At 35.8% G+C, this 13,926-nt stretch overlaps 1 protein-coding gene across 1 annotated transcript in view; it reads right to left on the reverse strand.

Annotated features, from left to right (window-relative positions):
* Positions 1 to 13,926, reverse strand: part of SYN2 (synapsin II) — a 130,062-nt gene that overhangs the window by 81,100 nt on the left and 35,036 nt on the right. Inside the window, exons 2-3 of the mRNA XM_088522879.1 lie at positions 3,407 to 3,464; positions 1,241 to 1,332 (exon numbers count right to left, since the gene is read on the reverse strand). Coding sequence (XP_088379005.1) covers positions 1,241 to 1,332; positions 3,407 to 3,464 — 150 coding nt within the window. The remainder of the gene's footprint in view (positions 1 to 1,240; positions 1,333 to 3,406; positions 3,465 to 13,926) is intronic.

The raw sequence follows: 13,926 nt of genomic DNA on the forward strand, positions 1-13,926 counted from the left end.
GGAAAAGATATGTCCTTTTAGATGTTGTTTTCTTGAGGTTTCCAGCATCAAAACATTTGATGAAAGCTAACTTGGCAAGAATGTTTTTGTTTGGAAAATTCTCTACAGAAAAGCTAGTAAACAAGCAGTGATCAAATTTGCTAAATCTAAAACTTTATATGCTGAGAAAAAAAATACAATTTCTTACTCTACTAAGTAAATAATCACGTGGACTTGGCTGCTGTATTAAGATGCAGTACTTTTAGAACACAGAAGAGATGAAACATTTGCGAGTTTTAAAGCATAAAATACTTTTACAATATTTTTCTTTCTGATCTTTCACATATACCAACAGAAATCTTAAAATCTGTTATTTGAAAACATTTGAGCAAAATCATGAAGGTACAACTGCTATGTTCTTTAGCTCCCTGAACCTTTATTCTTGCCTAGACAAGACAAATACGAGCAGTAAAACATCAAGTCACTGTTAATGGCTCCATTCACCTCTCTAAATGCAATTATTCAGCTAAAAAAGCACTGCATTTAAACTATACTTAACTGCACTAAAAAAAATAGGAACAATTCCCATAAATTAAGTATAGGTCTACCTGAAATATTCTTTCTAATACTTACTTAAGCTTTTACTTTGCCAAGATGTACTTCTGTTTTCTTTCCTTACATTTATAGGGTTGTTCATGTTCTTGCTGAAAAAAATGGTAAAAATTACCCTGCCTTCAGTTGGAATAATCCTTATTTGGATAAAATAGCCCACTGGGGAATCTCAAGCTTTTAAATTGGAAACTTTCAATCAGATACCAAATTGCAGTAGCTACACTGTGATAAGCAGTATCATTGTCCTCTTTCATTAAAAAACACTTAATTCAGATATTGCTCATCTAAAAAGCTCTGTGTAGAAAAATCACCAAGACTGCCAAAGCTTTGAAGCAAAGACGAGGCCGAAATCAGTAAGAAATGACCCCCAATCACATAATCTTTTTTACCAGGCCTCACTCACATTTTAATCAGATATATCTTCTCTAATGATAAAAGTGTCTAGATATTCCCTGTCACAAAGAGAACTAATTGTACTGATGAGATACTTCCTTTTATCCCTTTTATGCCAGTGACTGACGTGCACTGCATTAGCCAGTCAGACGTACAATACAATAACACAACTAAAGAGAAATCATTCAGTACATTTTACATCCACGCATTATAACACATACTATTTTTTGCTGTTATTCTATTCAGTTTTTCTTACCTGACAACTTTAGTGCCATTTCGAAATACTTGGATATCTACTGCATAATTGCCATCAGCATGGGCTATCAAGTTGATTTCTGAAAATTCTGCCTATAAAAAGAGAACTTGCATAAGTCAGCCTGTATTTCATCTTTATTTATCTAACCATCTTGTTTTAAGTCTTAGTATCCAAGCTGTTAACAATATATATTTGAAACATAATAAGCACCAAAAGCAAATTAATCCAGTATTATCTGGCACACATGAAACACCACACTTGGCAGCAATTCTAACATACAGAAAGGTTATAAACTTTATAAGAAGAGACAGCATGGGGGCAGTAATAAGAATATTTCCTCCTTCATGACTGCATAAAAGCATAGAGATTACACCTTTGCCTTATATAGTATGTCATAGGAGATTAACACAGACCTTCAAAAATTGCACCTTAAAATATAAAGAATATATTACAAAAGCGATCTTAAGGCAACTGTTGATAAAGCATTTTCTTATGATGGATGGTAAACTGCTTTTTCTCACCTTCTCTTCACATACTTCCCCCATTTCTATTTCCTTTTTGTGCAATTACTCTCGATTATTAATAATCATGTTTGCAATAGAGTTCTTGTTTGGTTTGTGTTTGTTTTTAGGTATCTTCACATATTGGAAGTGTGACATGTAAAAGGATTCAATTTCATACCTTGACGCTCCAGTTATTTGAAAAAGGACAGGATGTTTTTCATTTATCCATACTCTTTCATCTACTTAAGACTCTCAAAGCACTTTACAATAACATTACACAGTAGAAAAATTGAAATGCAGCCAACTGTCCTCTTGTGGATAAACAAAAATCTTTGCTGTCACAGACACTGATGTAGAATAAAAATCAGAATTCTCTCTCCTTTCTTGTTGCAAAATGATGTTACTGAAAATCTTTTTTAGGTAAAATCTGTGCAAGACTTTCAGTATTTAGTGTTTAGCGAAGGCAAGTGCTAACTAACCACTCTTGCAATATGTGCTTAAGTTCTAACATGGATGTAGCTTTTTTTTTTTTTTTTTTTTTTTTTTTTTTTTTTTTTAAGTGTCATATAGTTTCCTGGCTCATGCTAAACATCATGCTAAGCATCATAAAAATTGCAAGAGAATGAGATATCTGTATAGATACTGACAGTGATAAATCTTTCAGTTATTTAAGTGGACACTAACTACTGATCTCTCCAATTCATAAGCCATACAACTATAAGACAATATAAATTTCACCATTTAAAAGTTTAATAGGTGAAAGGAAGTATTGTACATTATAGGTATCACGCTCTAAGTACTAAAAAAACCCCTAAATGTTCTCTGATAAATGTTCTCTCTTTCTCTCTGAAGAGAACACTGAAGTAATTGCTAGTGACTATTTGTAGAGAATTGTCGTGGTGTTGAAATTTTGCAAAGTAGTACTCAGAAACCTTCAGATCCTTACTGATGAAAGTAGATTCTTCCTACAAGAGACCACAGGAAAGAAATTCTGGACTTATTTTCTTTTTCTTTTTTTTTTTTTTCCTTCTTTTTTTAAAGCATTAACGACACTCTCTATGATGTCAACCATGAGGTGTGTATCTACCATGTGTTTTGACCTATTTCTGTACATTGAGTCCAGAGAGCCTGTGTCCCTTTTCACCTTTCTCTCTCAATATTCTTGAAGAAACCTGCAAAGCGTTCCATGTTTCTAAATCAAAAACATGAGAAAAACATATTCCATTCTTTACACCATCGCCTAACTACATAGTTAAGTAAATATGACACTATTGCAATGAATTTAGATTAACTGAATCCACATAGTTAATGACAATTTTCACTCATTCTTAGAAGTTGCAAAGATAAAACATTCCAGTATAAGTAATGAAGCTTATGATTCAACGCTAACAAAAAATACTACCATTGCAACCAGAATGCATACATATTTTTCAATAAAAAATTACTAGAAATACAGAAAATGCAGTGCAATTCATCGTTTGCCTAGGAAATCTCTAGTCTATAAATACCTTTTGAACATATTTTCATGTTGCACAAACTGTTTTGTGAATCCCCTCAAAGAATGAAAATGAAAAATAACAACCAAACCTTTTAAGTATATAGGATTCTCTCTCAACACACACATGCATTTATATATAACATTAATACAAAGTCATTTAATTACCTGTTCAACTTTTATGTCATATTCTCCATGGACCTTCTTTCCACGGAAAGCCTTGGCCCTGAAGGTAAAAGGGCAGAAAGAAAATTAAGGACATGTATATCTAATCAGTAACTAGAATAAAGCTTCCTATGTGCCCATCTGTGTCTGGAAAATACACATGTATACTAGATGACTCTACGCATACATCAGAGGCACTGCAGGCTCAGTCACCAAATTTGAGTGCTTGATTTAAAACAAAGATATTGCCAATCTGTCAAAATTCAAAAACAGTCCACCTTTCATCTCTGAAAATGCTAATATATCTTTTGACACCACACAGCCCTATACTTTTTTACTAATCTATTTGCTTTTTCTAGGTTAAATTAAGACAACTTAACTGGAATAAGAATTTATCAACTATATCATGTACTGTGATAAAACAGTGATTCAAGAACCCTTCTCACAGGCCTGATAGAAGTAGATGTTGTCTTAGGAATCAGTTCTATATGTCTGCTTTGGACTTGAATAGAAATTCTAACGTCTTGTTACAAATACATATGAAAAATACGTGGAAATCACTGTTTTACTACAGCAGACTCATACGCAGGACAATATGATTACATATTTTTTTCCTGTAATGTAAGCACAAGTGAAATATACTGTTTTACAATTCTAACTTAAATAAATACTAGTTCTGAATTTGTTCTGAAATTACATACGGAGATTATGCAAATTCTCTCTTGAAAATTGAAGATGTCTATGCAAAATTTGAATTTTATACTGCTGTTTATGTTGGACCATTAGCTGGACCATGTTAGTAGGTACAGGAAAGCCAAGGATATCCACATTACTCAGTCCACAGAGCCCACAGATAAGAGAGGAAAGCTTAGTTTCTAAAGATAAGACCTCTGGCTCAGTAGAAAAATAGCAAATTCATAACAGCAAACGGTTTACATTTTCTTAGAAAAATTAAGATTTGGCTTTCTGAAAAACATATTTAAAACCTTAACTCTGATGCCCATGTGTTTAACCACAATACTACTGTTGAATTTTCCTGAGAACATGATGAACTCCTAGATTTTTTTCTGATGCAACAACAGCTGGGGTAAATATACTACTGGGCATCATGTAAAGTAAATTTCATTTAAAGGAAAAGCATAGGCTTCATAATTCAAAAAGGTTACAGCTGACACTGAGATACAGAAAAAAAAGCTTAGGGTAGTAAGTTGAGTTTCTTGAATGATGAATAGTAACCTGACCGTATCTAGAGACTGAGATCCTTATAGTGCTTACTCTACAAAAAAACAAGAATGAGCATTTCTTCACAGGAAGAAATGGAACTAGAAAGTCACAAAGAGCTAAAGAGACACTACAGTTCTTTAGAGTTAAGTCCATTCCACATATTGGAGCATGCTCAAAACATTAACATGAAACACAATCTCTTTAAACGTACTTTTATTTAAACATTGTTTGGATGAGGCAACTTCTAAACAGCTAAACTCTGGCATGGTTCGAATTTCAACAAATGACTTCAGCTTTCAAAACAAACACTAAGTACTGAAATTATGCCATGTGGAGCTTGAAAACAAATGTTAAACATGAAAGAACTAAAACATTTAAGAGACCTAATTTCAAATTGGCATTAACCTCCCATCTTTTTAAAAAATGTATAGTATTCAATAACAGATACTCCCTGAACCCTAAGCTACAAGAATTTACAGGGATTTGTCAAAAAATAACTTCATCGAAAATTGCAAGTCTCTCATTTCAAAACAGAATGTGAGAACGACTTAGCATGCATTTGCAGTGAAACAGAACCTACTCTGCATTTTACATAGAGTACACGGGCAATATAGTCATGGCTCACTTGAATTATTTCGTATTTGCAATATGAAAAGCAAACAAACCTATCCAAAATGTTTATTTCATACTTATATTACATTGCTTTATTGAGAGAAGATGAGGAGAAAAATGATCAGTGCTGTTCATTCACAGAAATTTACTTAAGGCCCAATAGGAATTTCAAAGTATATTATAATCAGGACAGAGCTTGGATACCCCCGCTGCAGCTTCCAGCGCATCTCCACAGAAAGAGAGCAGCACTTCCAATGACAGGATGTTTGGGCAGGGCATTGGAGAGCAGTGGAAGGCTGGCTGTCAGTGTGAGGAAGGTTGGCATGGGCAAGCATGCCCCAAATTAAGAAAAATCTGTCATTGCTTTTAATGTATCCACTTGTACTTGGGGAAGAGCAGGAGAGAAAATGGCACCAGTATTCGCATGAAATCCATTGGGTAAAACAGTAGCTTTCCAATGCCAAATGGACAGCTCCAATATCAGCACCTCTACTGGAGAAGTTCGCATGAAATCTTCTTACAATACTCTTTTCAAAGTACAATATTCATTTTTTTATTTCTTATTTCATTTCCCAGATAAAAACCTTGCACATTTAAAAGTAAACAACTGCACAAAATACAGTTGCCATAAATACAGCCAAATATGTTACTTATATCACTTTGGCAAGGACAAGGAATGAAGCAGTAAAGACTAAAATCATTTTGAATAAGTAAAAAAACTCCAAATTTCCCGCAACACACAAAATTGCATAGCAGCCATATAAATCTGCACTGTATGTTCTTATACTGTGAAATGGAGGATGTAAATACACAAAGCATTGACATAGCTACTGCTTCCAACTGGCAACAAATCACCTGCTAACATGCAATAGGTTTAACTCTTCAGTTTATATACTTAACTAACATGGCAATGCAGAGTTAATCTACAACAGCTTTTAATAAAGTCAAAAGCAATTCAGTGCACATATGGAGTCCAGTCCAGCAAGGCACTGCTGAATGCAGGACGACACAGACTTACAAATTTTGGCCTTCATAACTTAAAATGCAATTTGCACTTCTTGCTAATTTAGCCCAAGACTTTGTTTGACTTCAGTACAAAAGAATGTCATCAGGTGAACAGAATTTCCAATGCCAATCTTAATGTCTAGGCACTTCTGCACTGTGAATTTATTATGGTTCATATTAACAAGCACACTGCCCCAAAAGAATTAGAGTGCCTATTTACTACAACTGGACAAAGTTTGTTCATCAGTCAGAACAGTAGCACCCTCTAGGGTACACAGACTGCAGCCTCTCAATGTATACAAACAGCTAGCATAATTTGCTTCAAGCAAGATAATGCATGTATGTGTGTGTACATATATATATATGCTCAAATAACTGGGTTACTAGAAATACTATATAGATGTAAAGATTTTCGCAGACTACTGCCACAACTCAGGCCAGATTTCCATGAACTAAGCCTGGATCACTAGCCTCAGTCACAGACTAGAAAATGTTTCAGGAATAACAAATCACTCTTCACATTCAAATCTGGTTAGAAAAAATATTTAATTCAAATAGATTAAAGGAAAGACATAACTTTAGGTTTCTAGCCTCTACCAGCAATAGTATGATTTGCATGTGCTGCTCTAATTTCATGCTGGAGCAGACATGGTCCATATTTAGCAGTCAGCAGTATCAATTGATTTTATTAATTTAATGGAAATGTGGCTGTCTAACACGCTGACAACATCCCATGGGTCCTGTAGGTAACATGTCAACACAGTGTGCTAAAGGGCATGTCACACTAACAGGGCACGCTTGGCAACTGTTCCCTGAAAAAACATTGCACGATCTAGTGAAATTGCAAATTTTGGAACCAATGTTTCAATGATAAAAGGGAGACATTCCAAACACATGATATCCAAGGCAGCTATTTCATTAATGTATTTGTTTTCAATACAGATTTCAAAAGAATCTCCCAAGGAAACAATGGATTAAAACCATGATCACAGAAGTCTCAAGAACCTAAAATGGAACAGCAAATGCTCTACTCTTCACTGCAAAAGTCTGTTTAATTTCTGCCCAGTGCTATCCTTAAGTGTATGTTCAAATTTAGCAGACTTTAATACACCTGAACTGTATGTGACAACTTTTAAGTTCAGGCAGGAAGATCCATACATGCACAAGCCCAGCCTACTGAAAACATGAAGACAGAGCTTATACCAATGTGCCAACTATGTTGTTCTCCCATCTCAAGCATTCACAAACCCACCTAAGCATCACCCAGACATTTATTAATGTACCATTTGGCCTATCTTAAAATCCTGAAGAAACATAGATTAGTCATATTTTGTCTAGACTATTATGCTGCACTCCTTGTATTGCCTTGGGAATAAACCAGGCAAAGGAAAATGAGAATATAAGCCCAATGCTCTGGGACAGCTCACATTTCCCTTATATCCTGCTGTTCTTAAGATTGTTCGCTATCAAGGCACTACAAACTGTAACTTTGAAAGTGCCACTGGTCTTTTTATCTGTGATCTGCTTTGCTAACATTTTGCATGCCCTTGTAGGGAATAAATGAAGTGTAAGCATGAAGAACCGGTCACATAAGCACACAGGACACTGAATATGTCACAATATTTTCCTTATGATGAAACAAATACTCCTTCATGAGACAGTCTGCCTTTTTGTCTCAAAATCCCACACCTCAGATTAGGCAATATTTTACATTTGCCACTACTTCTGTGCAAGATTTATAGCCACTACGTATTTGTTTTCTGGTTATTTTGCACATTAGGTGACAAACGAAATTATCTTTAAATTCCCTCACCACTGCAAGACCTCATACTTGAGGCAACACATTATAAGCTCTTCTAAATCTGCTTGACTCAGAATAAACAACTACTGCACTTTCCCATGGCTACGTTCTTAAAAATATTTTGTACTCATGAGATGAGCAAAAAGTCCCAACTTCTACACAGAAAAATATCACCACCCAACTTAAGAAATACTACTGTTTTGAACACTGCCAAAAGCTTTAATGGCTTAGAGCTGTAAGACTTGAACTGTACATTCTCCTCCAGCTGCTGTACATTCTTTAGTCTTATATCCTATAGTTGATGCATAACAACACTGCAGGATAAATCAGTAAATTATTGCTAAGTCTCCGTACTACCCAAATAATCCTCTCTTTCCAACCACTCATTCTGTTTACAGCAAAGAGATAGATTAGTAAATCAAGCTGTTAAGTAAGAGTTCCACTTCAATAAAAAGTTGAATAAATGGCAGAATGAGTATCAAATCATATTGCCATAGGCGATGAGTTTATGATAGAAAAACATCTAGAAATAGCATCCGGGAATATTTTATTTTGCATTTTTGTATTGAGGAAACCAAATAAAACTCTGGAGAACTTTACAACAACAGAAGATAACTTTGTCTAGGTAGTTGAAAACCTATAGGGGCCCACCTGGAGTAGAACTTTTGAGACTACAACCACAGCATCCATAAGCTTAGCAAAGTACCTATCCGCCTTTCAATTTTACACTGAATTCTCCAAGACATGCTTAATGCCTCTAAACAGGTTGTATGACTATGCCATGAGAATAGAGAATATTTGAACAATTTGGACCTGAAGTCATTATAAGGTTATAGTCCTATGTAACATATCTCACATTACTTGAATTTTCCTATTTGAGAACTGTGCACATAGTCCAGAAATTATATCTCAAATCCTCTTAAGCTAGTTCTTGTATGAGCACATCCTATAGTCAAGATCCTGAACAAGCTACTCAATCCAAGGCACAAAAGAGCAGGAAACTTGCAGAAGTCTTCTTGTACGTATGGAGGAAAAGTAGGACTGTACTAACTGTACTGTACTAACACTGTAGTTAATCTAATTAGGTATATCACGCCTTAACTCTTCAGCCCCACACGTGAGGATGAAACCTAAGGAAAGTATGAGGCAAAGCGAAGAGAAGGGATTGCCACAAGTGCCAGAACATCTTGCTTGAGATGATATACACCCTGATTAAAGAGCAGCCATGGCAGAGTGGCCAGGCAATTCAAATACTCTGCAGTAGGCTCCCCTCAAGCATTTCACATCCATACAGCTTCTCTGTCACAACCAATACCGTACCAGAATTGAGCTGAGCAAGGATAAAAGGACTTCTCACAGATCTTGGTGTTACAGGAATACAAGAGGTCTTGTTTAAAGCAAGATCTCAAACACTCAGGTAGAAAAGTTTCTGATGATTCTCTTGATTTTTTTTTCATGCAAGTGGAACTTACATTTAGACTTAAGACAGTCAAGGGCCACCCCCCCCCTTTTTTTTTCCTGAAAATATTATGCAGTCTATTTAGGTAAATTAGTTCAATTAGCAACTTGATAGATACATTTAAAAATGGTATACATTGTAATGGCTTTTGCTGCCCTCTTCTGTAGAAATAAATGTATATGAAACTGACTAAAAAAAATGTTTCCAGTTACAGATAATTACAGACTTATCCTTATTTCTGTGGCTTTAAGTGTCTTTAGGGTAGCTATACTGCTATTTACTCCCACTCTCAGAGAACAGCACAGACTAGGCAGCAGTCACAGGCAGGAGCTGGCTGAAACCAGTGGCAGCACTCCATTAGTGAGGTTAAACACATACTTGTGCCGGATGATTAATGTCACAAATTATATATAGTAGAGACTAATTTTTATGCAGGTCTAATAGAAATAGTATAGTAAAAATAATAATATGAATGTTGTCTCTGCTTTTACCGTGACTTTAGTAAAAATATACAAATAACTAGTTATCACTGACATGTAACAAATTAAATTACTAGTAACCACCAATGATTTTCATATTTCTCTCTTATTTGAGCTTCAGATACTGAGAAAAATCCTCACAAAGGCATGTTTTTCTCTTACACACATGCATGTACACAAACACACTCAGTTTCCATACGTTTCATGACACTCTCCTCTGACTACACAAAATTCCCAGTTGAGTAGTAGCTTCCAATATAATTTGCCATAGAAAAAAAGGTCTCATATACTATGGTAAGTAGACGAGGGAAAAAAAATAAAAATAAAATAAAGGCTAGTGGTACCGGTAATACAAAGTATATTATAAACCTCAAGGGTGTTGTGATCAAGGGGATGAGAAAATTGACATATATATGACAATAACATGAATGAGAGTACTGTAGGGCAGCTGTGGGGTTTTGTAGGCAGCTATCCAAGTTCTTCCTTCACTTATAGCACATCTAACAGAGAGCTGAAAAATAAATACATTTTTATCTCCAATTGTAATACAATCATTTTGACTGAATATGTCTTGCATTAACAAAATCCCACAATGTTTGTTCAAACAAAAGCAATCTGGGTTTTTCAGGCTTAATGAACATCGGAATCAAGCAAGTCCCAGGCAGTTTCAAGTGTTTGCTGTACAACTGCCCAGGCTATTCCATGCTAGGTCTGCATTACACTCAACTACGCCACTTTCCAAATCAGGCAATATGTAATAATGTGCTGTGCCTCAAACAGGAGATTTTGAAAATTGTGCTGGATGGACATAAGCAGCCAGAGCCCTTGCTGCTGGCAGCAAATTACAGCTGGGAGAAGCAGAGGCAGCTGCTGAACAGAGAACTAACTCCAGCAGCTCTTCCCTTCCCAGCTGAACACTGTTCACCCTTTTTTGCTCAGCTAAATGTGGTTAGTTATCATATAATTATGAGTAACTGCCAAAATAAGGTAGCACAGCAGATGTGAAACAACTAGACAAATAAGCTTTTTTTGGCATTAGAACACAGCAAACGTAATAATTTCATAACTGAATGCTCCTTGTTTAAGAGACTAATTCTGCTATCTGGGTGAAAACAGGGCTCGCTTCCTCATATGCAAAATGACAAAAGTTTCACCAAGTTCTGAGATATATTTTTTAACCATAAGACTGCTTTAAATCTAGCTGGCAACATACAGCATGCAAGTAAATGATGCCCAAGAGATGAACCAAACCCAAGCCTGTATCATTTTGTGAGCTACATCCTCCCACTTGGGTCCCTGATGGGAAGTGGCTTGAGCTGCTAGTCACCTCTCCACTAATGGATCCCTCAGGCAACCACAAGTTTGCAGTTCATGGCACTTATTCATTTGGATGGGAAGTCGTTAGAGAAAAAGACAGGAGTACTTTTCCCATGAAGATTCTGCCATTTGGCAAAGATATAAATAGAAGGCATGTGTAAGCCCTTCGTTACGTAACATCCAAAATCTGCAACTAGTTACTGGTAAATATTTTTGCCAGTGAACTTATGACTCTGGGCAAGGATGATCATCTTGGTGAGTAAACAAAACATGAATAACAGCATTCAGAGTGACAATATTTTCTTGATTATTCCACAAGAAGGTCCGCTGGGAAGAGAGCTCAGAGTGTACTGAAAACCTTTCAGACTCAGAGACCTAGAATGTCTATACTGCAAGCTTAACTTGCTTTAGAATGAAGAGCAGCTTCTTTCATCGGGTTTGTTACTGCATAAACCCAAATCAGTCCATAGTTATATTAGTCATTGCTTTGAGACAGCTTTTGCAAACGGCTACATAATGGCAGCCTGCCAGCTTTTCCTAAAGAAGTTTTCAGTTGTGAACTAGGAAAGGACAGAACAAAATGAAGTACAACCAACAAATTACCAATGGCTCAATAAAATCAAAAAAAAATCCAGGATTTGCAGAAACAGCTATTAACTTTCAAAAGGTAATTTGAAAAAATTCTGGTCCTAATTACATCACATTAGGGATGCATTCTTGTCCTCAATAGTTTTCATAACTTTATTTTCCGTAAAGCAGCAACAAAACCTGGTGAGTATTATACTCGGTGACTTTAAGCTCCTCTAGTCCAAGCTTTTCCTTTCTCACAACCTGCAGGCCCCACAGCAGTGCCCCAGCAGGTCACTTCACAGCCCTCCACACTGCTGCATTACAAACAATGTGTCCATTCCTCCTTTAACTCCAAGGCTAAATAGCTAACAGAAGCAGGGTCCAGGCCATCATTTTTATTTTGCCCTTTAATTTCACTTCTGGCTAAGACTACCAGAGATTATACTATTATCCACACACAGAGTTTTGGCTTATCTACTGATATTTGGACAAGTATTTCTTGTTCAAGGTTTGTTTTTGTTGTTTTAAAACAATATATCTTCATACCATGCACTAAGTGTAGATAGTGCATAAGGACAAACTCCTTTGCCAACATATCAGGTCAACCAAAAGCAGTGTTAGAGAATTTCAATAAAGACAGTAATGATTATGGACATCTCTTCTTACCCGTCTACACACACTTCAAACTGTCTGTTCCAGAAATAAGTTTGCACAAAAATTCTATACCTCTTTATATTACTATTTCTAGCAATTTCATTACAATTCATCAGGGTGGCTCTTTCACTACCTGGCTGAAAAATTAAAGCTAAACAGACAAAGATGCCTTCTATTATTCCTATGTTAATGTAATAAAACATCCCTGTAAGTGAATCTGAGAGCTTCTGGAAAAAATTACTGTCTAAATAAAAACCAGACTAGGTTTTAACCAAAATACGTGTAAATACTGCCCTCTGCTGATAGATTTTTCTGGGAACTGTTGAAGGTTCAAAAATCCAGCTGTAATTCAAAAAAGAAAAACTACTGAGTTTAGAATAATTACCAGCTTTTCAAATGAGAACTAGGAATAACAATAATCAGAAACAACAAACAGTGTTATCCCATTGGTGGGCCCAAAAGAAAACAAAAATAACAATCATACTTCAAATATACATACTTTCAGTCATAAGAAAATACTGAAATCACTTACCCAGTCTTGTGACAAACCGGACTATATTTTGCACTTAACTGCTGAGAAGGAAACTGTTAAGAGCTGAACATGCACACTCCTCTCAAAGACCTTCCTCACACCCTTTAACGAGAGCTGCCTAAGGCTCCAGCACACACAGAAGGGCAGTGCCTACTGCTACATGAGGATTTCACACTGAGCTACAGAATGCTTGTGCCTGTTCCTCTGTCGCAAAACACATTTCATGTAGCTCCTCACTAATAAAAATATCCTGTTTACTAAATCAGAAACAGAACAGCTGCTATCTCGATATCTAAAGGTAGACAGAAGAGCAGAAACGACAAATAGAACCTTGCTATCCATTTCTAGATATTTTAACATCTTATCTTTTAACATCTTAACACTCATTAGCACAGATAACAGAGCAACAAGCATTCAAGATCAGGTAATGAGAAAGGAAGGCAGCCTCCTGACACTAAATCTCAATTTCCAAGTTGGAAAACAGGCAAGAACAGGTAAATGTGCAGAACAAACATCAACTATGCTGCCCTCTTTGGAGACCACAGTGCCGGTGAGACAAAACAGGCTCTCAGTTTAGAGAGTTTATTCAATTCAAGGATTTCTTTCTCCTGAGTTCACGATCACAATTTTTCTTTCGTATTATTCATTTTAGGATTAATACAAAATAAAGTTAGGAATGGATGCTTTCAGGATGCGGGGCTTCAAGTTAAAAGGATACAAAATCAAAATTCCTACCAAATCTCAAGAGATAATACTTGTCTTTTATATTTATTTAGTTACACAAAACAATGATTTAAAATGTTCCTAAAGAAAACGCAAAAAAAAAAAAAAAAAATACATAGTGGATGGATTAAAGCATTTTGGCTGGTA

Source organism: Tinamus guttatus, unplaced genomic scaffold, assembly GCF_059628265.1.
Source record: "Tinamus guttatus ecotype Peru unplaced genomic scaffold, ASM5962826v1 Tinamus_guttatus_pri_ptg000169l, whole genome shotgun sequence".
NCBI lineage: Eukaryota > Metazoa > Chordata > Aves > Tinamiformes > Tinamidae > Tinamus > Tinamus guttatus.